A 27,118-nucleotide genomic window follows, 5' to 3' on the forward strand; every position below is an offset into this window, starting at 1 on the left:
AAAAAAAAATCTAAAAAAAAAAATTACAGTCAGACTCTTTATAAAAAAAAAAGAAATCTACACTTTATTGACCACTGGATACTATAGACTTTTGAATATTGAATCAGGCTATCTAGAATAAATACTACATGGTTGTGGTATGTAATTCTTTTTACATTATATTTTGAATTATGGATTTAATTTGCTAATACTTTATTGAAGATTTTGCATCTAAGTTCATGAGAGATATTGGTATATAGGTGGTTTTTTTTTAGTACTGTCTTTGTCTGGTTTTAGTATCAAGGTAATATGGTCTCATAAAATGAGTTGGGAGGTGTTCTCTGTTTTCTGGAAGAGGTTGTATAAATTGGTGTTCATTCCTCTTTAAGTGCTTGAAAGAATTCACCAGCAAAACCATCTGAACCTGAAGATTTCTCTTTGGGAAGAGAATCTGTTTTATCTTGATCTCAACCTCTTTGTCCACCAAAGTCACAAAGGCTTTAAAGCAGTGGGTCTCAACCTTAATACAGTTCCTCATGTTGTGGTGACCCCCTACCATAAAATTATTTTCGTTGCTACTCTATAACTGTAATTTTGCTACTGTTATGAATCGTAATGTAAATATCTGATATGCAGGATGTATTTTCATTGTTACACATTGAACATAATTAAAGCATAGTGACTAATCACAAAAACAATATGTAATTATGTATTGTGAAATATTTATTTCTAATTACAAATAAATGAAAGTTTGTCTTGAAGCATGAAGATGGATAGAGGAGCAGTGTCTCGGTTTCTAAGACCATCGAAAATATGTGTTTTCCGATGGTCTTAGGCGACCCCTGTGAAAGGGTCGTTTGACCCCCCAAAGGGGTCGCGACCCACAGGTTGAGAACCGCTGCTTTAAAGACTTTGACCAAGTTGTAGAATCTAGAATTGCATAAAAGACCTTGGAAATCATCAAGTCCTACATCTGTCACCACGTGTGAAGAAACTGAGACCTGAGGGTGAGAGAAATAACTTTCCCAAAGTCACAGAGCTAGTTAGCAGCAGAAATGGAAAGAGCCTATGGTTCAGGATGCGCAGTCCAGCTTTCGTTGCTGCTGAAGCAAAGAAAATAGTAATGGCTCAAGGAGTGAAGACTTTCAACTTTTCAGACACCCTCACGTTCATTGCCCACTTGTTCTCTCATAGGAGGAAATACAATGCTTCCTTGTGTATAAGCCACCAATAAGATGGTCCCCTGAGTCTCTCCTAGTCCAAAGTTAGAACTAGAAGGGGCAAAGGGGAGAAGAATTGGCAATCCAGGATGAAGGGGTCAGAGAGGCAAAGCAAAAATGGCAAACCAAAATCTCCCAAGGAAGAAGCAACCAACCACAGGGCTGATCATCCTCGGAACCAGCTCCCTCTGTTGGTATGAGGAGCACTCGGATGAGCATCTGAGCCAAAGGGGAACACTTCTCCCAGTGGAGTCAGCAAACAGTGTAGTTAGGTCTTCCAGCTCACACAACCTCTGTTTTCCTTATGGTCCCAGCTGGAGGCCATTTTCTAAACTGCAGGTAAGATGGTAAAAGAAAGGAGTAGATGGATTACCCTCCACACTGACATAAGGCAACATTTCCACAGCTGGATCCCCGTCACTGCTTACACCTCCGTCCAGTAGAAACTTCTGTGATGGAAGTATTATATAACTGGCTGTCCAACAAGATAGAGACCAGTCATATGTGGGTATTGAGCGCTGGAAATGTGAACAGTGCAACTAAGGAATGAAATTTTTCATCTTACTTAATTTGAATTATTTTAAATGTAAATAGTCATATGCAACTAGTGGCTACTGTATAGGACAGCGCAGAACTAGAAGAACCCCTGGAAGTGGTAAATGCACTCATGGACAAACCTAGAAAGCAGATGAAAATCAGAAGCACAATCTATAGCAGGAAAGAAGCACTACGACACAATAGCAAGTCACTTAAAATTAAATTAAAAACTTCACTTCTCAAATTTGTACCAATATTACAGGATGCCCTGGTTTTGTTTCAGTTGGGCTGTAAGCATGCTAGTTTTAAATTTTTCATTTTTGGCAATACAAAAGAAGGAGCGAATAATATGCTTCAGGGATCCAAATGGAAGCTGTTAACCAGGTATCGAGTTAATTCAGAGAAAAGAACATTGCAGAGATTTCGTTTGTTTTGTTCATTGCTATTTACCCAGTGCCTAGAATATCCCCTGGCAAGGAACATTCTCAGTAAAACTTTGTTGAGTGAGCTAAAGAACGGTCGGACTGTCTTATTAAAAAGAAAAATATACAGGGCAAAACCTAGAGGCTCAGCGGGAAGACCACTAGAGGGCGCTCCAGCACAGTAGCTAACAGTCTGGGAACCAACGAGGGTAAATCACTCTCCACCATAGCAGAATCTTTGGGTTCCCCTACCATTTCTCACTCTCTAAGGTGGCTTCAGAGAGTAAACCCCAGCCACCCATCTCATCACACTTCCATGTCTTACTTTCGTTTTTATTTGTTCGTATGTTTTCTCATGTGTACAAGCAAACCCTCTGACCCAGAGGTTAAGATTGCAGGCTATCTACCAGCAGTGCAAGGTCCCCAGGAGGCAGGCTTCAAGACAGTTCTTTATATTCACTATAAGTGCACATGGTCCCAAACATTGTGCTATAAGTTTTACATAGGTAAATAGTGTTACCTCCATTTTACAAAGTGAGAAAATTGAATTTCAGAGTGACTGGCACATAGACCATAAGTGGATTTTAAATTCAGGACGTCTTGTCTACAAAACCCATGGAATTAACACTATACATCAATTTAGAATTTAAATAGGATGCTACTGAGAGAATTGCTTTCTATGAGATCCAGTGAGGCTAGAAGACTAAATGTTGCGGTTCAGTTGGAGTCAGGGAAAAGGAAAGAGAAGGCAATTACAATGGAGTCCTTCCTGGAGGTTTTGGAGAGGGTGCTGTCACCACCCAGAAGAAAAGGATGGACCCACCCTAGGCAAAAGTCTTCAAGGTTCCTATCTGCTATGGACTGAATGTTTGTGTCTGCCCCAAAATTCGCATGTGATGGCATCCCCCAATAAGATGGTATTTGGAGGTGGGTGGGGCCTTTGGAAGGTATTTAGGGTTAGATGAGTTCATGAGGGCGGGATCTCCATGATAGTATTGGTGTCCTTATAAGAAAAGAGACCAGAACCCTATCTTTCTACTATGTGAGGACACAGCGCGAATTAACCCCTGCAACCTAGGTCCTCACCAGGAACTAAATCCACCAGCATCTCGATCTTGGACTTCCCTCCCTCCAGAACTGAGAAATCAATGTCTGTTCTACAAGCCACCCAGTCTGTAGGATTTTATTATAGCAAGCCAAGCAGACAAAGACACCATCTTTGCCTTCCTTTCTTCTTCTTTGGGATGACTTTCCCCGCCTCTTCACATTAAAGCTTGCTCTCAGATAAAAATCCCACCTATTTCACAAGCTCCTCAGCAAATATGAAGCACCCCGAAGTTTGGGAGTAACCAGGGTGATAAAATGTATGGGCTTTGGACTAAGCAGGTTATAAAAATATTTAAATTTGGGCTTTGAGTATGGGCAGGCTAATCCCTTACCCCCACTCATTTTCCTCATGTGTGAAATGCAGATAATAACATTTGTCTTATAAGGTTGTGGTGTGATTTAAGTGATTTTGTCAGTCAAACCTCTTGTGCAGGCAGAGGAGAAACTCAGGAAGTGTTCATTTTCTTTCTTTCTTACTTGTAGGTCATGAATATCAGTTTATAATTGGCCGAACCTTTTAGCTCAAACAAAAAACTAAAATGGAAGAATTTCAGGCATCAACCTTTGGGGGGGTGGGGAAGAACATTTGAGGACTGAGGACTTTGACTTGACTCCTCACCTTGTGCATAACAAAATTGTGGACATGGGTCACAGCCCTCACTCACCCCAAAGCAAGAAGAATGTGTGTTGTGAGGCTCAACACTCTACCTGCGCATGTGCAGATCTGCTCAGGGCCAGGATTTGTTCTGGACTGCTTCACACCCCCACCCCATCCTGTTTTTCCTCTCTGCCACTGGGATCTTCTGTTGCCCCTTTAGATTCACTCTCCACCCTTTTCCGCCCTCCTCTGTGCCCCAGGAAGTTGGCCTATAGGGCAGCATCAATGGGATGCCTTGTCCTTTGTCCTCTAGCTGGATTAAGCCACCAGGGAGACAGGCAGGAGAGCAGAGGGCAGAAGCCCAGCAAGGAGTGATTTTCTACTTCCTGGCTTCCTCCCGGTGCACACCAGGACTGGAGGTGTCAGCTCTGTACAGTGCCTCTCCACACAGCTTTCTCTCTCTCTCTCTCTCTGTCTGGATTCCAGTAACAATGCTTCCCCTTTGATTCTTCAGTCCCAGTCTCTGCTCCAGGTACCACAGTTTCCCTACATCCTGCCCACACCTTTGTAAATTGTTCCTTTAGTAAACATCCTCAAATTACCCAATTTGAATGACCCTGACTGACCGTCCATGAAGGCTGGTTAGGTCCGAGTTGCTGGTCTCCTGCTGGTCCCTGGTGACCACAGTGTCACTGTTTTTCAATTGCCACCAAAGACTCTCTTTGCTGTTTCACTCTCCAGCAATACTTTCTAAGCATGAGTGGCCAGCCCCATCTTAGGTGGACACATCTAGGGCCATCCACAGGAGGGCTACCCCAGGTAAATCACCTCGTGGCCACTCCAGAACATGCTCTTGCGGTCCAGGTAAAGATTGCAGACCCTGCTCTAAGCCACTAACATTTTTCATAAAACCTTGAGCCCAGGAACCATATTAAAATGTTGAATCCACCATTGAGAGTCCTCCATGTTAGCTGTGTGTCCTGTCGCCATGGCTCCATGACCTTTAGAGGCTCCTGTGCTTTCTTTCTTGTATGATAAAGGCTTCCTATACTTTCTGCCCCAGATCAAGATTCAATCATTTAAATAAAAAGAAAAATATGTTAAGAAAAACAGGCAGATTCTCCATTAACTAGAGAATAACAGGCTTTGGTTGAAAAGAAAGAGCTCTTACTATGAGAAATAGCCTTGCCATTGAGTTTATGGGAAGCAAAGCAGAACTGAAAGTCATGGTGTCACCACAGATGAGCACCAAGTGGCTGAATGTTGGAAGGCCAGACTGCACAGCATGGAGGTATTCATCAGCCAACAGTTTGGGTTTGTAAGCAGGGCTAAGCAAAAACACAAAATAGGAGAGAGAGAGAGAGAGGGAGAGAGAAGGGGGGAGAGAGAGAGAGAGAGAGAGAGAGAGAGAGAGAGAGAGAGAGATAGTAAGGAGACAAACATGTTAAACAGGATCAGGATGGACAAGGACCACGAAGCCATTCACCAACCCCACCAGGCCCCTCCAAGTCTGCTCAGGGCTAGTCTACATTCCAATCATATCGATTAACCTTAAAAGCATTTCCTACCAGAAAGACCAGGCCTGTGTGCCTATCAATGAAGGAGAGCACGATTGCATGCAGGGATACTGCAAAGCCATCTGCAATGGAAACAGCTCCAGAAGCAAGGCTGAATCTATACCTGGGGCAGGAAGTATAGAAGAGCCCAGGATCCCTTATCATACAAGAAAGTACAGGAGCCTCCAAGGTCCACTGGAGCCATGGTGACAGGACATGCTGGCTAATGTGAAGGACTCCCAGTGCAGAAGGGGGAACATTTTCGGCACCAAATAACATTAGGAAAGAAGTGACATGCCAGGTCACTTCTTTCCCTCTACTCCCACTACCCGGCCCCCACCCCCTCCCTAGCCTAAGGGGCTCTGGAAGTCAGTCTCTACCTCAGTGTGACTCAGTGAACCTGGAAGCATCTCTCACTCTTACAGCTCCTGCTACTTCCCCCCCAGACAGACACTCCTAGGGACCCTCTCTTGGCACTTCTTCCCACGGGTCCCGTTCAGCAGATCTGTGTTGAGACAAACGCCGGGGAAGGGCCAGAGCCTGCTTAAGGCTGTTCTTTGTTGCCACTGATATTTTTTGTTAACTTCACGAAGCATTTCATACCAGAAGGTCTGGGCCTGTGTGCCTGGTTGGCGATCCAGAGAAATTGTACTTAAAATGATAAAATCAGTCCCGTGTCCCTCTCTTCCTACAAGTCAAGTAGAGCAAGATGGGATGGAAACTGTTCTCCACAATGTGTCCTCCTCATCTTTCTTCTAGAAAACATTCGTTGCCACATTCTGCTTTCTTTATTTTGACCTCCAGCTAGAAGTGCTAGGACAGTCATAAGCGAATAGATTTAAAAGAGCTTTGAAGGGAAGACAGAAATAAACATGCTTGGCTTTGGGCAGCTGAGCACCCAGACGTATAATATTATCAATGGACCCTCTAAGGTGAGTGCTGTCAAGAGTGAGAAAGTAAACACATGCCACTGGTGCCACCAGTTATCTTTTTAAAAGACAACTCTCATCATGTCCCTGCCTTATAGGAGCTGATACTTGATTATAAGACTTGATATGAATGAGTCCCTGCTCTATGAAGAGGTAGAAACCACCATAGGTGAAATGGCTGGGCAGGAAACAGAATTCAGCAATGAGTTTGTCAAAGACATAAAATGTCACTGCTGAGGGTTCTCAGAGATCTTCAAAGCAACCCCCCTCATCTGACAGATCATGAAACTGAGGCCCAGAAAGGGGAAGGACTTGTCTAAGACTGAACAGCTATTTAGTGGCAGCGCTGGAGCTAGAACCCACACCCCTCAGCCCAGGCTAGTGCTCCTTCTATATCCACAAGGGACCCCAGGTCTAGTCAGCCCTCAGTCCTCTGGCTCCCCCAAAGCCGTTAGACTTCCCTCATCAGCCCTCCATAGCCCTATGAGCAGGGGTCATTGCAGGTGTTGAGCTTTCTACGCAGGCCCCTTCCCTTTTCAGCTAACCAAACATGCAAGTCCAATGAGGCACCAGACCAAATCCCCTTTCAAAACAGTTCCTCCCCAAGGGGTGCGGGGAGAGGATGAGTGCTTTGTTTTCTTGTATGATGAGAAAAGGGTTGGCCTGGAAGGATGGTGAGACTTGGTTCTAGTCCTGCCTCAGGCATTTCACTGCTGTGTGTTCTTGGATAAAACCCTGTTCCTGTCTGGACCTCAGGTTTTTTCGTTTTTGTTTATTTTTTATTTTATTTTTTTTAAGTAGTAAAAGAGCAGTTTATTAGAAGAAAAAGTACACTTCAGAGAAATAGAAGCGAGCCTGAGCAGAAAGCAATGGCTCAAGGGCCCTGTTTTTGGTTTTTTTTTTAATAAGATGGAGATGAATATGGTCCTGAATGACATATAAGTTACCTGGCCAGACCTAAAATTTGATGATTCCATAGTTTTTTGAAAGGTTCTGAGAAAAACTTTAAGATTGCTTTCATACCACCTCATTCTACAGCAGCGCGATCCAATAGGAATATATTATGAGATATATATATATATATATATATATATATCTATATATATATGCTCTTTTTTTAAAGATTTTATTGGGGAATTGGGGGAGGGGAACAGACAAGTTGCTGTCCTTTTGTTTTTCAGTCTAGTTGTGGAGGACGTTGCTTCACTGGCCCATGTTGGTATTATCATTGAGCTCTTCCCGGGTGAGGCAGTCGCTCGACGGCCATTGGACAGACACTCACGGCGGTTCACAGTGGCTCACGGTGGCTCACAGCGGCTCATGGCAGCTCACGCCCGGCTGCTGGCCTCTCACACTGGCAGCCAGCCACTCATGGTAGCTTACGGCAGCCCACTGCAGCAGAGGCTGGAGCCTACTCGGTCGAGCACGACTAATAGCAGCCCGGCTCCAGGTCGAGCTGTTGTTCACCATCTTAGCTGTAGAGGGCGCAGCATCACTGGCCCTCATGTGGGATTTGAACCCAGGCCTTGCTGCTCAGAGCTGGTGTCCCAAGTCAACTTTTAACCAACTATGCCTCTTGGCCAGCCCTATATATATACTTCTTATAGTCCCGCTAAGAAAGTAAACAGAAACAGGTGAAATTAATTTTAATAATAGATTTCACTTAACCCAATATTTCAAAATATTAATTCAAAATGTAATCAATATAAAACAAATTATTAAGATATTTTACATACCTTTTTGCACTAAATTTTTTAATCTATGTGTATTTTATACTTGTGAATATGGACTGGCCGTATGTCAAGTACTTCACAGGCACGTGTGGCCAGTGGCTACCTTACTAGACAGTGTAGGCCTAGAGGTTAGCTCAGGAGTGACCTACCTCAGGCCTCCTGTGTTCCATTCTCAAACTCTATGGCTATCAGTTAGTTATCTTTCTAAAAAATAACACTAATAGTGCCACTTCCCAGCTTAAAAGATGTCTGATATCGTCTGCCCTTGTAGGACAAAGTCTGAACACCCTGGCATGATTTAAGAAGCCCTTCACAATCCTACCCCCATTTTCCGTTTAAAGTGTTCTCTCCTCTCCCTTTCCAAGATGTGGCCACAATGACAGAAACTGCTGGGTTACTCAGCAGGCTTTTCCATCTCCTTGCATTTTTTTTTTCTCTCCCCTTAGGGGATCTCCTTGAAGATTCATTGTCTCATCCACTCAAGGAGTGCTACTAAATGTGAGGCAGCCTGTGGGGCGTTGAACCCATAACAAAGGACTATTAGGAACCTTCTTTGATCAACCCTAACCTCTCCCTCAACCCCAGCCTCCATCTGCTCTAGGTTTAGCCCTATCACCCAGCTGAGTGGTTTATTCACGTGTCCTCCCACACAAACCGTGGAATGAGAATTCTTGGCCATTTCTTCAACTCCTGCCACATTGTAAATGCTCAATAAACCAAACAAGAGGTGAATGACCAGTCAACCCCCGACTTTCTCATCTGAGAAACTAAAACACGGAACAGGGAGGGTTGTGGGGAACATCCGGCCTGATGTCCTAATGCAGGCCTTCCCGAGTCCTCCGGTGCGCTAGGATCCCCATACAACCTGGAGAAGGGCCCCGTCGGACCCAGCGAGGCATTAATTTAGGCAAGCCTCCCGACTCCCCACGTCCACTTTGTCCCTGCCCTCGTGGCCCGGAAGGACCCGGGAGCAAAAGGGACAAGCAAAAGTGGGGCGGCGCTGGCACGGGCGCTCAGGATAAGGGGCCTTCCATCCAGGGATACAGAAGACCTCACGTGGAAGCAGCAGCTCCGAGGTAGGTGAGCGGTGGCATCGCAGGAACTACAAATCCCAAGGGGCGTCGAGGGACAAGGCGGAAGGGACGGTCTTAGGCGGGGCCCGCGGGAGCGAGGCGGAGCAAGGCAGGAGGGGCGGGAGGACCACGCTCCGGCTGCAGGCGCTGCGCGCGGGAGACCATGTCCGGGGGCAGCAGCTGCAGCCAGACCCCTAGCCGGGCCATTCCCGCCACTCGCCGGGTGGTCCTCAGTGACGGCGTGCAGCTGCCGCCCGGAGACTACAGTACCACCCCCGGCGGCACGCTCTTCAGCACCACCCCGGGAGGTAGGGGCGTCTCGGAGGCTCCCGGTGCGGGCGGTGGGGAGGACGGACTGGGCAGATCGGGGTGATCGGCATCGCCCATTGAACTGGGCAGCCAGGTTCAGGGGCGCGGTGACTGGGAAGAACTGGTAAGGCGATTCAGGGAGGCAGCGAGGGTCACGGAGGTGGCCACCTCCCGTTGCCTGCCCTCTGGGTGCGTCCTCCAGCGCCGGGTTGCAAACTGCCGCATTAGTTTCCTCCTGGTCTGAGAGACAGCTGAGTGCCTCCCACCCAAACAGATGCACACGCTTCCAGGACTGCCACATGCCGAGGCGTGCCGCCTCTCGTGGTGTTGGGGGGCAGTTCTGAGGCGGAATACGGTGGTGTCTGGGTGGCCCACGGATCAAGAAGAGGCTTGGCCGGGTTTTTTAGAGGATGGGACGGGCATTCTCTGTTGGGATAAATGACTCTTGTAGAGTCCTTTTTTCTTTGCGAGTTACCCCCCAGTTTTGCGTCGGGCATGCACCCCCTGACGGAGGTTCTGGGCTGAGGGTGTTCGCCTGTTCCAGCAGCGCCTCGCCGGCACCTGTGGCAGGTTGCCCATTTAGGCTTGTGGGATCTCCACCGAGGGACGTGGGGCGGCGAGCAGTGCTGTGCAGAAAAGCACGTTCCTCTGTTCGGGGGGAGGGGGGACCGTGTGACCTCCCTCAGAGTGGATGAGGAAGAGGAAGCTGAGCTGGCACCGGTGGCGGGCCAGCGTTGGGTTGCCCTCGGAAGCCAGGCATTCCCTCCCAGCCCTGGAGCCGTGGCGCACAGGCGCTGATGAAACCTGCCCGTCTGTTTGCATAATGAAATCCTCCTCGCGGCTCACCACTTCCCTCTCATCCTCTGACTGCCCTCACCGCCTGTTGCCCTCCCCTACACCCGCCTGCACCGCTCCTGTCCAAACTACTTGAAAAAGCCGCAGATCCTGGGGCTGCGCTGAGAGACACCGGTGCGTGCCCGACGCAGGCGGCGCTCAGCCTCACGGCCAGCATCGAGGGGCCACATGCTTCTTTTCTCAGGCAGCTGCCGCACCACCAATGAGCACAGCCAGCTCCAAGGTCTTCGGCTGTTTGATCCAAAACATACAAAGTTAGAATTATTAGGGGTCTTCGATGTTCTTGTCCAGCAGTGCAGCCTTATTCTACAGAACATGACACTGAGGCCCCAAAACTTAAATGTACGTGTCCATTGTCCAGTGTCACACTGTTTTCCCCAAAACTGGACCAAAAATAGCAACCAAGCAGAGAGAGAACTGCTCTCTCCCCTATTAAAAATGACCTGGGCCGGCCGAGTGGCGCGATGGTTAAGAACTCGCTTGGGATGCCAGAGGGCCCCGGTTCGGATCCCACATAGGAGGGCCAGTGACACTGCCCTCCACAGCTAAGATGCTGAACAACAGCTCAACCTGGAGCTGGGCTGCCGTGAGTCGCCGGCGGCGGCGTAGGCTGCAGTCCTTGTGGCAGTGGGTTGCCATGGGCTACCGCATGTAGCCAGCAGCCGCAGTGAGCGGCCGTCCAGAAGCCGGCGACTGATCTGCCTCGCCAGAGAAGAGCACAATGATGGTGCCAGCTTGGGCCAGTGAAGCAACGACCTCCACAACTAGATTGAAGAACAAAACGACAGCAACTTGTCTGTTCCCCTTCCCCCAATTCCCCAGCGCTGTTCCCCTCCCCGCAATTCCCCAATAAAAAATCTTTAAAAAAAAAAAAATGACCTGAAGAAAGTTCCCAGCTACTCTTCTTCCCATTCTTGACTCAGATTTTCTTTCTTGGCTGGCCTTTATGTAGTCCACACTGTTCTGCTTCTTCTGCCCTCATGGTGTGTCTGCCATGACCTTTCCTGACAATTTAGGGGTTCCTTCAAGCCAGGGTGCGAGAGTCTCTGCTTGATCTGTTCAGAGTGGGTACTGAGGTAGGCCTGAAGACTCAGGAAGCCCTCTTTTGCACCTTTTGTTGCTAAATGGGGACAGATCAAATTGGAAGCAATACCCAGAGATACCCTTTATAGGGAACTCTCCACTTCCCACTTTGAACTGGGAAATGGGTGGTTTTTGGCAGACCACAGCAAATTCTCCTCTCATTGAAGGCCTTTAGTTGGAGAGAGGGGAAGGGACTTCTGCATCATAGTGTAACGTAGTTTGGGAGGCCAACTGGGAGAAATCTAGCAGTGGCCTGTAAAGCCAGGTCTTTCTTGTCTGGGGTGTCCAGTGGCTAAGATACAGCTCACAGTCCATAACCAGAAAATCCTGCCTTGTCTGTGCCTCAGTTAGCAAACCTGGTCTGCTTCAGTTAGCCAAGGTGTGAAATCTTCCTCCAAAACCCTTTTACCCTACCCTTTGCCAGGGCAGAGAAGTTTCACCTAATGAGAAAAGGTCATTCCTGGTGCCCTTTTGCTCCACTCTGGAGTGCTTTTTCTCAGTCTTCAATGTGCATATGAATTGCCTGGAGACCTCTTTTACATGTAGATTCTGATTTTGTAGGTTCTGGGGTAGAGCCTGAGATTTTGCATTTCTAACTAGCTCCCAGTGATTGGTCTAAATACCACACTCTGAGCACAGTAGTCCCCCCTTTATCCATGGTTTTTGCATTCCTCAGTTTATTGCCCATGGTTTGAAAGAGTAAATGGAAAATTCCAGAAATAAACAATTCATAAGTTTTAAACTGAGTTAGCATGATGAAATATTGTGCCACCCTTCTACCACCTGGGCAGTGAATTATCCCCCTGTCCGGCATATCTACTATGTCTTGCTATATGCCCGTTAGTCACAGGGTTTGGTACTATCCGTGGTTTCAGGCATCCACTGGGGGTCTTGAAATGTGACTTCCCTCACCTTTTCATACCTTTGGGGCCTGATAAAAAAAAAAAAGGATGCTTCTCTTGAGATTGGGTTTGGCATCCATCTTTTAAACCAGGGTCTGGCGAGAGAGTTTGCATGGGTGCTCCCACTCATTTGCAGGAGGTGTCAGGAGCTGTTGAAGTAAGTGGCCAGCAGTCACTCTTGCTGTGAATGGCACTGCAGTGTTTGTCCCTGGAGGAAAAGGAACAGCAGTTGATTTGAGCCATCTCCATGATCTGAAGTTATATGCCTGGAAAACATTAGAGAAATTTGCTGAAGGGAGTGCCATTTATGAATATTTGAGTCCATAGAGTCTTGAAAATCTCTAATGACACTATAAACTAGCAGAACCTTTAAATGGGTCAGAAACCTTCCTCTGCTCCGCCCCACCCCCCACCAACCTCCATGTTGGATGTTTGACCCCAAAGCCTACAGAGGTTGCTTGGGTGGTAGTCATACCTTAGCCTCGTGCTTGGATAAGGTTAATCAGAGGTAAGCAGGTAGGGCTACAGGTGTTAATGGCACCCTGTTTGGTTAGACAAACAAAGTCTATGCCCAGGAAGCTTACCTTGGAGCAGCTCCCAAGTGTTTGGCTATGGAACAGACAATGCCGGGAAGAGGGGGAGGTTGCCGGGCACTGAAGCTAGAACACAGCCAGTGTCCCGAGGCCTTAGTCAAGTATGGGAGACTACGTCTCATTATTAAGAACAGGTTAAAAGGACTAGGCCATTAAAGCACTGAGGGAACTACAGTGGGCCTCTTTTTATACTGATCTGAGCTTCCTCTTAAAGCATTTAGAACATTTCACACTGTATCCCTCATTAAAGACTTTGATGGGGGGCCGGCCGAGTGGCTCAGTTGGTTAAGAGCTCGCTCAAGAGTTTGAGCTCTGAGCAAGACTTTGATGGGGGCCCTGGTGTAGAGCACCCCAAACTCCCTCCAATGCCCACGAGCCTCCCTATTTTTAAAGCATTCACCACATCCAGATCTGGAAGTCAGTCTGACCCCAAGGCTTGGATTACTAGTTGAGGAAGATGAAGACACACCTGAAATAGAATTATAAGCATCAAAGTTGTATCTATAGAGTAAAGCAATTAGACAGACACACACACAACCCTGCCCCCTGTAACTAGTAGAACTTGTATGATACTCAAGTGAGAATTACCCATTCTGAGTAACCTGGTAGGCCTCACATTCTAACAAAGCAGACATAGCTGTTAAATTTTAATTGCATTCAGAAAATTATAAATTTTTTTCAATATCCTCAAAGGTGGCAGAGCCTTATGATTTGAAAGGGAGTTTGATTCTTTTTTTTTTTTCCTGAAAGAGCAAAAAAGCCGTTTATTACAAAATTTGGTAAAAGGGCAGGCAGGGTGGTACCGTACTTATCTGTTGGTAGTGAGGCGTTTTCTTATATGGGACTTTATTTGATGTCATTCCTAGGAAAGGGCAGCAGTATTGAAAAAAGGATTGCTTCCCAAGGTGAAAGTTTTTAACAAAAATTGTTCATTTGTACACATATATTCTTGTGTTCAAACAAACGAAAAATCTGTTACTTCCTGGTCTTACCTAGATCTGTGCCAGTGTTCTTCCTCTATTATGATTCATAACAAATGAATCACGTGTATTTGTTTACATGTGTGTTCCCTAGGTTAGCCAGGAAGTTCTTTCAAAGCAGTCTTACTCATCTTTGTATCTCCAGGATTAAGTGCCAGGTCTGGTGATTAGAAGGTGAAGGGTTGAAAAGAATCCTGGAATGAAAGCACTATCAGAGTAACTTAGTTTTTGTTTTGTTTGTTTGTTTGTTTGTTTGTTTGTTTGTTTGTTTGTTTTTATCACCAGGTCTGGGTCTGGGCTGGCTTCATGATAGCATTTAAATTATCTTTTCTGTCCTTTCAGTTGCAGGGTATAATTGTTTATCTTGGGATGTCCCAGGGGCAGAAACTAACTTTCTCTGAAATTTCCCACTTATTCCAGTATTACCAATAACAGCATTACTGATATCACTTTTCTCTGTTGAGCAGAAAGTAGAAGGAAGTGATATTTTTATACTGAACAAGTTAGTATTGGGGCCAGGGTCTCAGACACTGGGATTGATACTCCTTATTTACTTGTTTACACCCAGCATTACTGACTACGCAGGAATAGATGACATCTGCCATGGCATTTGGGTGCTCAAGGACATGGGCAAAAAAAGGTGCCTTGTAATCCAGTGTCAATGCCCATGAAATTTCACTGAGAGAGCTCAGAGACCAGGCCCTGAATATCAGGGCTTGCCAGCTGCCTGGAGATACTTGTCTTGATGAGAATGGCTGTATCAGTTAGCTATTGCCATATAAAGCCATCACAAAACTAGTAACTTAAACAACAGCAAGCTATTGTTTCTCTCCATTCTTATTGCTGTTTGGGCATTTCTTGATGATCTTTCCTGGGCTCACTCATCTGGCTGCATACAGTTAGCAGCTGGATTGCCTTGGGCTAGAAGGTCCAAGATGGCCTTACCCACATATCTGGGGCATTGCTGGGGATACCTGGAAGGCTGGGAACTCTCTCTGTCCTCTTGGTGTCACACGTACAATTCAAGAGTCTAACCTGAGCTTATTTACATGGCCGTTTTCAGGACCTCTTAAGGCCCAGGCTCAGAAGTCACATAATATTACTTATACTATAGGATCAGCCGAGTGGTGCATGGGTTAAGAGCTGGCTTGGGACACCAGAAGGCTCCGGTTCGGATCCCACATATGAGGGCCAGCGACACTGCCCTCTACAGCTAAGATGCTGAACAACAGCTCAACCTGGAGCTGGGCTGCCGTGAGTTGCCCAGCGATGGCGTAGGCTGCAGCCCCTGCTGCAGTGTGTTGCAATGGGCTACCGTGTGTAGCCAGCAGCCGCCGTTACCAGCGTCCAGAAGCCAGCGACTGATCTGCCTCACCCGGGAAGAGTGCAACGATGGTGCCAACTTGGGCCAGTGAAGCAACGTCCTCCACAATTAGACTGAAGAACAAAAAAATATATATATATTACTTATACTATATTCTATTGGTCAAAGCAAGACCCAAGGCTAGCCCAGATTCAAAGAGAAGGGGAAATAACTGCCTTTGAATGAGGGAAGCCACATGTACGAACAGGGATGGGAAGAGTTCTGGGGGCCATGTTTTCAGACCATTTTCCATATGGCTTAAATAGCCCTGTGAGGGAACTTAACTGGCCAGCAGAGCCAAGGCCAGGCATAGAAGCAGATCGGAATCAAAAGCCTGTGAAGCAGCTATTGGTTTCAAAACAGAGGACATTTTCCTGAAAACGTTGAGTCATAGATCCCATGCCCCATTTTCAAGGCCTTATGTTCAGCTCCATAAAGCAAACTATAGAGATGGCCATGATGCCAGGCCACTGGACAATACACACTTTGTGTCATGCCTCCCCTTACTGACCATCACCCAGCCTACCTTCTGTTTCTCCTTCAAGTGGCTGGGCTTTGGGAATACCCTTCAGAGGAGCCCATGCTTGCCCTGCCCTCCCATTTGAACATCCTTGATTTTCTGGAGTACTAGCAATAGGATGGGGTCAAGTTTTTGAGCCCAACAGTCTAAAACTGGGTAGGAGTGAGACTACCAGGAGTTGCAGGTGGGTTCAGAATTGCTGGTGATGCGTATAGTGTGGAGGTTAAGAACTAGGTCTCTTGTCTCAAAGAGAGTGTGTGTGTGAAAACAGATTCCTCTCATCTGCTCTTCAGAATAAAAGGGGAAAGCAGGCCTATATTAATTTGCTAGAGCTGCCATAACAAAATACCACAGATTGGGTGGCTTGAACAATAGAAATTTATTTTCTTACTGTTTTGAAGGCTGGAAGTCCAAGATCAAAATGCTGTCAGGTTTGGTTTCTCCTGGGCCCCTGTCCTTGACTTGCAGATGGCCACCCTCTTACTGCTTTTTCATGTGGTCACGGTTGTGGTGGTGGTTGTGGGTGTGGTTTGTTGCTCTCTGATCTCTCTCTCTCTCTCTCTCTCTCTCCCTTACTCCCTCCCTCCCTCCCTCCTTCCCTTCCTCCCTCTCTCCAGCATGTTGGATTAGGGCCCCACCTCCAATGACTTCATTTTAACATAATGGCCTCTTTAAAGACCTTATCTCCAAATACATTGAGGTCCTGGGGGTTGGGACTTCAATGTATGAATTTAGGGGGACACAATTCACACAAAAAACAGGACCCCTCCCCTTTGCAGGAACAGCATTTGTTGCTCTGTAAATGGTAGTGGATTTCAGGGGTCGCCTCAGCCTGCTCTGCACAGGGGCGTTTTGAAGTGTTGGGGGGAAGTGAGGGGAGGGAAAGGCGCTTGTTCAGCCCTTGGAATAACTATTTCGCTATTTTGTTCTGAATGTCTCTGTAAAAGCCTTGTTTCTCCTGTTTCATTTTCAAATAAACTGGCCTTATTCCCTTCAAGGGAATTGCCTTGAGGAGAGGGACCAGCCCGAAGGCTAATTGCCACTCCTGGACACCCCCATTTGGTATTCGAGGAGCTTCATAAGATTCCTGGAACCTGAGAAACCCCCAGATCCTTGTTCTGTTTACAAAGCTGGTGGGGCCAGAAGTAAAGAAAAGTCTTAGACTGAGCATACTCTGCTCCTCTCACCAAGATTTTCTCCCTGACGAGTCAGCTGTGCTTGCTATACAGACAGCCCAGCAAAAAGAAGCTACCAGATGCAGGCAGTTCCTGCCCAGGGTGTGGGCAGGCGGGGAGACCCCTAGTAGACCCTGGCACATCTGTGCATTTGCCTCCAGGTAGACACAGAGCTGGTGAAAGCTGAATTTAAAATTGTCCAGAGTATTTTGTCCACAGGCTGCTGGCTGGTGTCTGAGCACAGGCATTCAAACCTACCCTGACCCTGTTGTGAAATGCTCTCCCTTTCCCTGGAATGGGAACAGCAGTTCTAGGAATTCCATTCTTGTACTCTTGCTAGGCCTCGCATACCGCCGCCCGCTCAGGGCAAGAAGCTTCTGCCAGGGGAGGCCCAAGGGGAAGTGAGGCGTGAGCTCGTCTCAACTTACAGAAGTCACATCCAGCAGCATTTTGAACCCGAGTGTGGGTATTGTGGGGAGATGGAGAAGAAATCAAAGCAGGCCTCTCTCAGAGAACATCATGTTCTGGCCAAACAGAAGGCTAGAAGTAAAAGTCTGAAGACCCCTGTTATTTTTCCAGTTGCCGGCGCTGGCCCAGGCGCAGTAGCCCATCTGCCTTGCTAATTTTAAACAGAGGTTGGTGTTCAGGATTGGAGGGAAGACAAGCTAGACCTGCCTTTGGATGGCTGTGGGGGGACACCTATCCTGAGCCTCAGTTTCCTGTCTACAAGTTGAGGATAATGTATCTCCCTCATTGGAGGGGTGGGGGTGGGAGCACTGAGACCCTGGATGTCAGGCTGTGAGCACAGCGTCTGGCCCACATGCAGGCAGTGATGACACAGTGATTGCTATAGCCACCCTACCTGGAAATTTTAGCATTCATTCATGCAACGCGTGTTTCCTGAGCACCTGTCCAGCACTGTACTGGCTGCAGAGGCATAAATAAATACTTCTCAGCCTCCAAGGAGCTTCCTCTTCCTGGCCTGTGACTTTTTTCTCTGCTGTGTATGCTCTCCTGAGTAACTTTCTTTTAATAGCAATTATATGGATGTAATGGTTTGTTCTTGTGCAAGGAATCAGGACATTCATTCCTTGATTTAATCTTCATGATGCTGCTGTGAGGTGTGGGTTGTAGTGGTCCCCTCCCCTTATAGCTGAGGAATGAAGGTGTGCCTTGGGGTCAAGGGCCTGGTGCATGGCGCGCCCCGGTTGGAGCCCAGAACTTCTGCCTCCAGGGCCAATGCTATTTGTACCACTTTAAGTGCCTGCCAACACGGAGATCCTAAAAATACATGGTAGTGTATCAGAGCTGGAACAGACACTAGAGATTACCTATAAAGCCTGGTGCAGTGTTGGTGCTTTAAAAATAGTGCAAATGAGCCTAGTCCACTGCCCTTGTTTATAGGTTAGGAAACCAGATCCCAGAGGAACGTCTGTGTCACTTTATACTTTCAAGCAAACTGTCCTCACCACAAGAGCATGCCTTGAGAAAACATACCGTTCTGGTATTTGGTGCACATCTACTTAAAGTCCCCAACGACTCTGGTTACCAAACATGCCAAAGCTCATGGTCGTTCTAGAAGCATGTTTCTGTGGGCCCCAAAAGGATAGAGAATGCCCTTATCCTCTCCCATCTCCCCTTTCTCCCCCCACGTCTCCTTTTAGGGTTGCTTACCTCTCCCCTGATTTGTCCCAGGTTTGACCATATGTTGGTGTGGATGGGAGCGAATAAATGATGAGCTATGTCACCTGAAGCCATACTTGTCATGGTAATAGTTAGGATTTGTTTGTATAGGGCTTACTTTGTGTTAGCCACTCTTCTGATCCATGCAATAACTCTGTAAACTTGGCACTATCATCATCATCCTTATTCTACAGGAGAATAAATTGAGGCACTGAGAGATTAAGTAATAACTTGCCCAGAGTCATTAGAGCTAGCAAATGGGAAAGCTGTGTTCCTAACCACTAGGCGATAAGAAGAGCAGCAAGTATTCATCTCAAGGTGTTGTTCCCACCCCCTCTCCACAGGGCAGGGAACTCTTGCAGCCCACCAAACTTACATTTTGCCCACCCATGTTCATGTGGTGATACATGTAGAAAGCCTTTCACTTAGAAAATAGCCTCAGTTCTTCTGTACAGGTAGTTCAAGACTGAACCTTGAATTCTATCCCCAGCACCCAGCAGAATCCCAGCTACACAGATGGTTTGAAACGTGGGGGGTCCACCTCTATTCTCCCCCAAGACATGGTTCTGGATTCCCCTGCTCTGCACCTCCAGCTTCTCCAGTCTAGGTCGTCCCCAGTTCACTTCCCCCCAGAACACCCCCACTTTGGGGCCGTGCAGAATTGGAGTGACATGGGTGTTTCTCTAGCTCAGGAGTTTAGGATCAGGCTGCCTGGAAGCTGAAAGACAGGCTGGTAGGGAGCTTGCTATCTCTGTCTCCACTGGCACACACAGGGGAGATCTCTCCCCTGTCCTTCTGTGGTCCCCACATACACCTTTGCTTTTAGACTTCACACACTTGACTGTAATCCTTTGTTTATGGGTCCTTCTTTTCCAACTAAATTGTGTCTGAGACCAGGGAGCTGTTACTGCATCTGCCTGTTGCTTGAATCCCTAGCACCTAGCATGGTGCTGGTACAAAGGGGTTCCATGAGTGAATACATGAGACCAGCACACCTACGTTCAGGGCGTAGGATTGAGCAAAGATTGATAAATGTGTAGGTGAGGGTCCCTATCCTTGAATACAGTCAGTGGGAGGTAAAGTCCAGTGTGGACAGGGGCCAGTGCACACCAGCCTAGAGAGGCACTGGATGGGTGAGCTCATCCCTATATCTCCAGGCCAGCAGAGGCCCCCCTTGACTTTTGGGGTGGGGGGTACCCCACCTAATTGCAGCTAAGGCAGTTTTCACTTGACTTACTAGAAAAGGAGATTTTGATCCTATATCCTTATTTGTTTACTTAATGTCCCTATGATATCCTTATTAGAATTTTGTATAAAGAAAAAAATGCTCAGTGTAAAAGTTTGTTATTTTGCTTTAGTCCTTATCACACCCACCAGTGGTAACCAAACACAAAATACATACAGTTCTGTGACTTCTTACAGTACATTGTGGACATTGTACCCTTTTCTTATTCCAAATAGGAAGCTGCACAACATTGTATTGTAGGTCTGATCCAAAATTTATTCACTTTCTTTTTGTTTGTTTGTTTGTTTTTATTTTGATCCCTAATTTAACTTGTCCCTTAGTTTAAAAACCAATCAAAGTTTTATATATATATGGGTGTGTGTATAATTATTCTGTCTACTTTTGTATGTGCTTGATTATTTTCATAATAAAAGTATTTTAAAGTTACTGCATGTAAATAGTTTATACATATAAATAGTTAAATCTCAAAAGTACTAAAAGGCTTCTAACAAAACAGCAACCTCTTGCCTCTCCTGCCCCCATCTCACCCGTCAGAAGCAACTAACAACATTTTTCAGCTCTCTTTGGGGATTTACCTCCATATTTCTAACTTTTTCTTGATTTTATTTATTGACTTGCTGTTGTTTTTTTTTAATTTTATTAGGGAACAGCCTTGGTTATTGGTTACACATTGCTTTCGTGCTACAATGGCATAGTTGACTCTTTTAAGGAGGGCACAGCTCACAGTGGCCCATGTGGGGATCGAACCGGCAACCTTGGTGTTACCAGCACCATGCTCTAACTGAGCTAACCGGTCACGCTTCACTTACTTTTTTGATAGATGATGACTATTTATTTATTTATTTATTTATTTATTTATTAGCTGAGCCATCCTGCCACCTGTTGGCAGCTCAGCAGCAGCTCAGCTCGGGCCAAGAATCGAACCGTTGTTGCTCAGAGCTCCCACTCTTGAGCGAGCTCCTAACCAACTGAGCCACTCGGCCGGCCCAGATGATGACTTATTAATGTGGGTACACCCTCTTCTTTTCCTCCCATTATCCCAATATAATTATATCACAAATTGTTAAAGATACATATTCATTATTTTTATTACAATGACTCTTGATGAGCCAAGTAGTTTACAATAATAGCATTTTCATTTTTTACAACCTTTTAAAAAATTGCCTCATTTAAAAATGTGCTTAGTTTTCATTGCAAGTCTTCCCACACCCTCCAGCACCTCTTACTATGGTTTTACACACAAAGTAGACTTCTTGATTTATCAGTCCTTATTTTCCTCTTTCCTGAACTAACAGTTTGGCTGCTCCGGACTTGCCACACAGTTGTCAACATGGAATTACCCAAAAACTCTTGTTTTTCTCTAATTTTGGTAGAATACATCCTCCTATAGCTTTCTGAAAATATCTCTATTCTATGTTTCCTTGATTAGTATTTGGCCACGTGTAAAACTAGTCAAAATGAGTTTTCCCTCAGGATTGACCCACCGTCTTTGGGCTTCCAATGTTGCCACTGAGAAGTTTTGTTCCTATTCCCAATCCTTGTGTACACCTGTTCTTTTTTTCCCCTTTCTGGAAGTCTTAGGATTTTCTCTTTATCCTCTGTATTGTGGAATTTCACAATGAATGTTAAGTTGGTGTTTTTAATTCATTGCACTGGATACTTAAAGGGGCGTTTCAAGACGCATGTCTTTCAATTCAGGAAATTTTTCTATCTTTTTTTCTACTGGTATTTAAGTAAATTCCTTTTTACCAGTTTCTTCTCTCTCTCTTTTGACTTCCTATTCTATTTTGGATCTCTAATTTGTTATCTTTTTGCCTACTCATCTTTTTGTCTTTCTGTTCTTTAAAGTCTTCTGCTTCCTTTATTATCTGTTTCCTCCTGTTGGTTTGTTTGGATCTCTCCTTAAATGATGTAAACTTTTCTCAGAAATGTGTGGAGACATTTAGTGGTTTATATTTAAGCATGAGGTTCTCAACTGGCAGCCTCCTTTGAGGTCTAAGACTAGTGGGCTCAATCAAGTGGCGAGCTGGTCTTTTTCACTGGGGACTCCCCTCCCAAAATCCGTTTTTATAGGGCTTTATCTTTGCCCTTTATTCTGAAGCAGGGTAGGAAAGGGGGTTTAAGGTTCATCATTCAAGAAGTTAACAGAAGGTAACTATAAAAAGAAATATAACGGCAACAAAGACATTTTAAATTCTAGCTAGATCCCCCTGCCTGCTGAAGGCTTTGAGGCTGAAGCCTCCTGCTCTTTGTTGAAAAGGGAACAATCAGCAAATGTTAGTGAGGTGTTATATTCCTGGTACCATACTGGTGCTTCAGAAATAATCAGGATTAAACAAGGGCAAAATGTGAATAACCTTGTCATTGTTCACTGTTATTGATGAATCAACTGGGTCTCCCACTAGGACCATGAGTCCTGTACCTTAGAAAGTATACCTTGCTAAGGTATCATTCAGGCACCTGCCATCATGGGATGGGTCTTGGGTATGTCTTTAAGATAGTGACTAATTCTAGAAGACATGGTCCTCACCCTAGGGTGACACTTGTGAAAGAGAGTGAAAAGAAAATGAATGGAATGAAGACTGTACAAACCCTGAAGTGCAGTGACACATCAGAGCAATGGGGAAACCAGTGCCAGGGGCAGAACAAGGCAGCACAGAGGAGATGCTCTTAGCAGGAGACCCTTTTGTGGGGCAGGTAGAGTTGGTATGTCACCCCTCTCCACAAAGCCCAGGCAGGAAAATTCTCATTTTTACTATTTGGGGACCCACTTAATATTCTGTCTGCTCAGTTGTAAAATGGAGTTAAAGATTCTGGATATCCCATGAGGGTATTATAAGGATGGAATTGAGAAATGAGTTGAAAAACATACTTTCTCCACTGTAGGATATGATTGTCACAAGTAATAACAGTGAGCACCAGTTAGGTTAAGTGAGTTGGTGGGCTTTAAGGAGAGAGCACAGCGTGTGCAGAGCTCTGCGGGGAGAAAGGACACAGAAGATGGCCAGTGGGCCCCTTCTTCCATCAGAGCACCCCTCGTAATGGGGAGTCAGGGCAGTTTGGTGGCAGCAGAGCCCTGGGCTGCAGCCAGGCACCTGAATAACACTCGCTCCACCTTGGTCCGGCTCTTACAGGGAAACCTGCTGCCTCTGCTGCAGCCATGTCTCAAAGAAGTGGAAAAATGAGTGGGCAGGGGATTCAAGATGGCTTTACCAATATCTCTCTTCCTTTCCAGGTACTAGGATCATCTACGACCGGAAGTTCCTCATGGAGTGTCGGAACTCACCTGTGACCAAAACACCCCCGAGAGACCTGCCCACCATTCCCGGGGTCACGAGCCCTGCCAGCAATGAGCCCCCCACAGAAGCCAGCCAGAACCACCTGCGCAACAGCCCGGAAGATAAGCCTGCAGGTGGTAAGTGGCAGGGTTTGGCCAGGCTCTCCCTTGGGACGGGAATGTTTGTAACCTGAAGGTCCCATGCATTAGGGGGAATTCCAGGGAGGGAATGATGTTAACTGCTTTATCCTCTGTGGAGCATCTCAGAGTCCTGAGGGTGGGAGGTCAGGACGGGAGGTGGGGAGAACTTCCACCAGTACCAACTTTGGACCCCATGAAAGGGGCCCAATAACCCTAGGAAAGGTGATTTGGCCTCACCGGGTAATCTAATTACTGGGGAGTTTTGTTTGAGATGAGAGGGGCTTCACATAGCAACTTTCTGTGTGCCCCTTTTACATAACAATCCCTGAAGCATTGCCACGTATCTGCAATACTTGGGAAATACCCGAGATGTTCTTGTGCAGGAGACAACTTATCAAAGACATAATGTACTTGCCCTCTAGGAAATCACACGTCTATAGGCCAAAAAAGGCATCCAGGATGCTGTCAGTCAGGGTGTTGGCCCACTAGTGGATTCCTGATAAAGACAGGTAGAAACAGTGCAGGCAGTTGTTTCTGCAGGTTTGCCATGGGGTAGCTAGGTCCTTCCTGGTCCCCCGCTACCAAGTAATCAGAGCAGCACCCCAGGCAGAGGTGTGTGTGAATGCATTCTTTGTGGCATCATGACTGGCTTGCCAGAGCGTCTGAGCTCTCCCCCTGCAGGAGGATGCAGTGTAAGCACTTGCAAACAAACTGACTTAGCCTGGAACCCACTGACCCTTCACCCAGAAAGCAGTACAACATGCCAGACAGGAAGCAGCTGGGACCTTGGGCTGGGCTGGTGCTGCTGACAGCAGCAGAATCCATCTACCAGGGGCCTGCAGGACATGATTCATAATTACCTTGGGAACCCACAGCCCAAGACAGGCAACAGTTGCCTTGCCTTTCAGACTTGGAGGACGGGGAAGTGAACTCGGGCACACACACAGAGCAATAAGGACGGCACCAGGCAGTGGGGTTACCTGCTGTGTGTTCAAGGATGGAGTCATTTCATATAGTTGCTCTGATGGGGTGTGGTGAGGGAGGGACCTCATTTTTCCTTCTGCTTCACGTAACTGGATGTAAGAAGCCAAGGCTCCTGGCCTTGGACCTACATATTTTATAAATATAACTAGAAGAGGCCAGTTGTTTCCCTGTGGGGCCAGAGCAGGCATCTTGCTCTATAGAACACTGGGCAGCGTTGCCCAAGAGATCATGAGTGAGGCAGTTCCATTAAAAAGAAAAACAACCTGCTGCAACATGATGACTTGGAAATCTTAGTGGAAAGAGTGGGGCAAGGGCAGCGAGTGGCCGAATTACCCAAATAACTGCTTTACCATGGGGTCAGGCTATTCCATGGGCAATCGGATGTATGCCCTGTAGGGATATGGTATCATTTTCTTTCTTTTTTTTTTTTTTTTTAAAGACTTTTATTGGGGAATTGGGGGGGTGGGAACAGTGCTGGGGAATTGGGGAAAGGGGAACAGACAAGTTGCTGTCGTTTTGTTCTTCAATCTAGTTGTGGAGGATGTTGCTTCACTGGCCCAAGTTGGCACCATCATTGCGCTCTTCCCGGGCGAGGCAGATCAGTCACTGGCTTCTGGATGGCCATTCACTGCGGCTGCTGGCCGCTCACACTGGCTGCTGGCTACACACGGTAGCCCATGGCGACCCACTGCCACAGGGACTGCAGCCCACGCCGTCGCCGGCGACTCATGGCAGCCCAGCTCCAGGTTGAGCTGTTGTTCAGCATCTTAGCTGTGGAGGGCAGTGTCACTGGCCCTCATATGTGGGATCCGAACCGGGGCCCTCTGGCATCCCAAGCGAGTTCTTAACCATCGCGCCACTCGGCCGGCCCCGGTATCATTTTCTTAACCAGAAGTTAGGGCACGTGCTCAAAAAAGTTCTATGTTCAAGGAATATTTTTCTGTGAAGTTGTGTTTATGACAATTCATAAGTAACCATCTACCCTTATTAAACATTTTACAAAATTCGGGACTGTCACCTCTCCTGTGGGACACCTGGTCTCAGCTCTTCCTTTGGAATTGGGGAAGAGAGCCGAGCTGGACACGACACCTTCAGGCCTGTGCTTCCAGGGATACCTACTGTAGTCCTGCCCGCCTTCCCTTCTCCATAGCAACTTCAACCTGGCCCCTGCTCTTCTTGTAGGAACAACAGAATGACAACACCGTTCCCTGGCCTCTAAAATGTCAGCCCTACCCCTTGCCCATTGCTCACCCGACCCTCTGCCCTTTCTCTCCCCAGGTGAAGAATCACAATTTGAGATGGACATTTAAAGGACCAGCCATCGGATTGAACAATGCCTCTGGGTACCTCTGGCCCTTCTCGGGAGAAGAATCACACCAGCCAGGCCTTATGAAAGTTATCAACCTGGGCAGGCGTTGATTGGGGGTGGGCTCAGCCACCCCAGTCCTCTGCTGCCTCACTCAGGGCACTTGCTCCCCCTTCTCCGTGAACACCAGCAGATACCTCCATGTGCCTCCATTCATGCAGGAGCTGCCACCCCAAGGGGAGTGACTCTCAAGAGCACACCCTGCAGCCCAGGGCCAAGAAGTGGACATGAGAAGCCCTTCTGAATGATCATCTGGCTCTTCCAGCCTCATCCTCTGGGGGCGCACCCTCCCCTTCCTTAGGTTGGTATGCGTGGGAAATCCCCCTACCCCTCCTTCCCCAACAGAGGAAATAAAAGCCACCTTCGCTCTAGGGCCAAGAGTCGGCCCCTGTCTGAGCTCTTTTCAACGCCATATGGATAACTAACGCCAACTACTCTCTGTATGGTGCTTGTAAAGCACTTTCCTATACATTATCTCATTCGATTCTCACGCTGATCCTGTGAAATAAATAGAGCAAATGTTATCCTCGTTTTACAGCTCAGAAGACTGGCTCAGAAGTTAAAATCACACACTAGTAAATGAGAGACGGTACTGGGTTTGAGCTGTGCTACTCTCCATCTCTTGTCTTTCAGTGGTGGGTGCCACCGCTTTTCTGGGCTTTGTCCCCCCAAACCTGTCACGTTACCAGTCGGTCACCTTCGTTCTGTGCTCCATTCCCCGTGAGAGTCAAAGGGAAGAGCCTGAGTCTTGGCCAATGTAGGGTCTCTTTGATCGCTGTGCCTCTGATGTTTGTTGAGTGAGCCCTTCGTGTGAGCTGTCATGGGGGATACGAACATGAGACAAGCTGTCTGCCTTGATGATTTCACTGAAACTTAACATTTACCCATAAGAAAAGTAGCATTAAAGAGATTACATATATATAGGATTGGTTACCAGCAAGTCGTCCATGCAGGTGGAAGCTTCATGGAGGTGACGCTACAGCTGGAGCCTGAGAAGGAGTGGGCTGGGGGAGGCAGGGGCCCAGTGTTGCCGAGGTCAGGAGGTCTTGCAGATCCAGGGTGTACAAGGACAGGACATCAAGTTGCCTGCTTTGTCCAAAGCAGACAACTTCTGTGGGTGTGGATGGCTTTTATAAATGGCCCAAAAAGGCCAGATCTCTAAGGGCCTTGCATGCCAGGCAGAGGTCTTTGCTAAGAAGCCCTAGGTGTGTCTCATCATAGGACGCACTGGGGATGGATGGCCTTGGACCAAGAGGCGGTGGCTGACATGGGCTTTACAAACACTGGGTTCATAGCACTTTTCCGTCTGCTGTTTGGGGAGCAGCAGGCCTTAGTGCTCAAGTCCTTAGCCTGTACTTTTCTATAGCTGAGTTGGAGTCTCCTCCCCTCCCAAGGACCGTGAAGGCAGCTGGAATGGATGTGCCTGGTGATGGTGTGTGGAAGGACCCAGCCATGGTGGCATGTTGACTCTAGGCACACAGCACACC

The 27,118-nt window shown here is 47.0% G+C and overlaps 1 protein-coding gene and 1 long non-coding RNA gene across 5 annotated transcripts; one reads left to right on the forward strand and one right to left on the reverse strand.

The window, feature by feature from the left end:
• Positions 1-8,085: 8,085 nt before the first annotated feature.
• Positions 8,086-26,011, forward strand: EIF4EBP1 (eukaryotic translation initiation factor 4E binding protein 1). Its single transcript, XM_019662956.1, has 3 exons — positions 8,086-9,462; positions 23,099-23,278; positions 25,544-26,011. Exons 1-3 carry the CDS (start codon positions 9,318-9,320, stop codon positions 25,573-25,575), a joined length of 357 nt encoding a protein of 118 aa, XP_019518501.1. The 5' UTR covers positions 8,086-9,317; the 3' UTR covers positions 25,576-26,011.
• Positions 9,469-15,255, reverse strand: LOC109393573 (uncharacterized). 4 transcript variants are annotated; one of them, XR_002126294.1, is made up of 4 exons: positions 15,218-15,255; positions 13,297-13,365; positions 12,314-12,511; positions 9,469-10,549 (listed from the first exon to the last, which is right to left on the reverse strand). It is a non-coding gene; the product is annotated as an uncharacterized LOC109393573 (long non-coding RNA). The 4 variants fall into 4 exon arrangements; XR_002126291.1 differs by having other exon boundaries at positions 12,314-13,365; XR_002126293.1 differs by lacking the exon at positions 15,218-15,255 and having other exon boundaries at positions 13,297-14,892.
• Positions 26,012-27,118: the final 1,107 nt, after the last annotated feature.

This window comes from Hipposideros armiger, unplaced genomic scaffold (genome assembly GCF_001890085.2).
Source record: "Hipposideros armiger isolate ML-2016 unplaced genomic scaffold, ASM189008v1 scaffold_384, whole genome shotgun sequence".
Taxonomy (NCBI): Eukaryota; Metazoa; Chordata; class Mammalia; order Chiroptera; family Hipposideridae; genus Hipposideros; species Hipposideros armiger.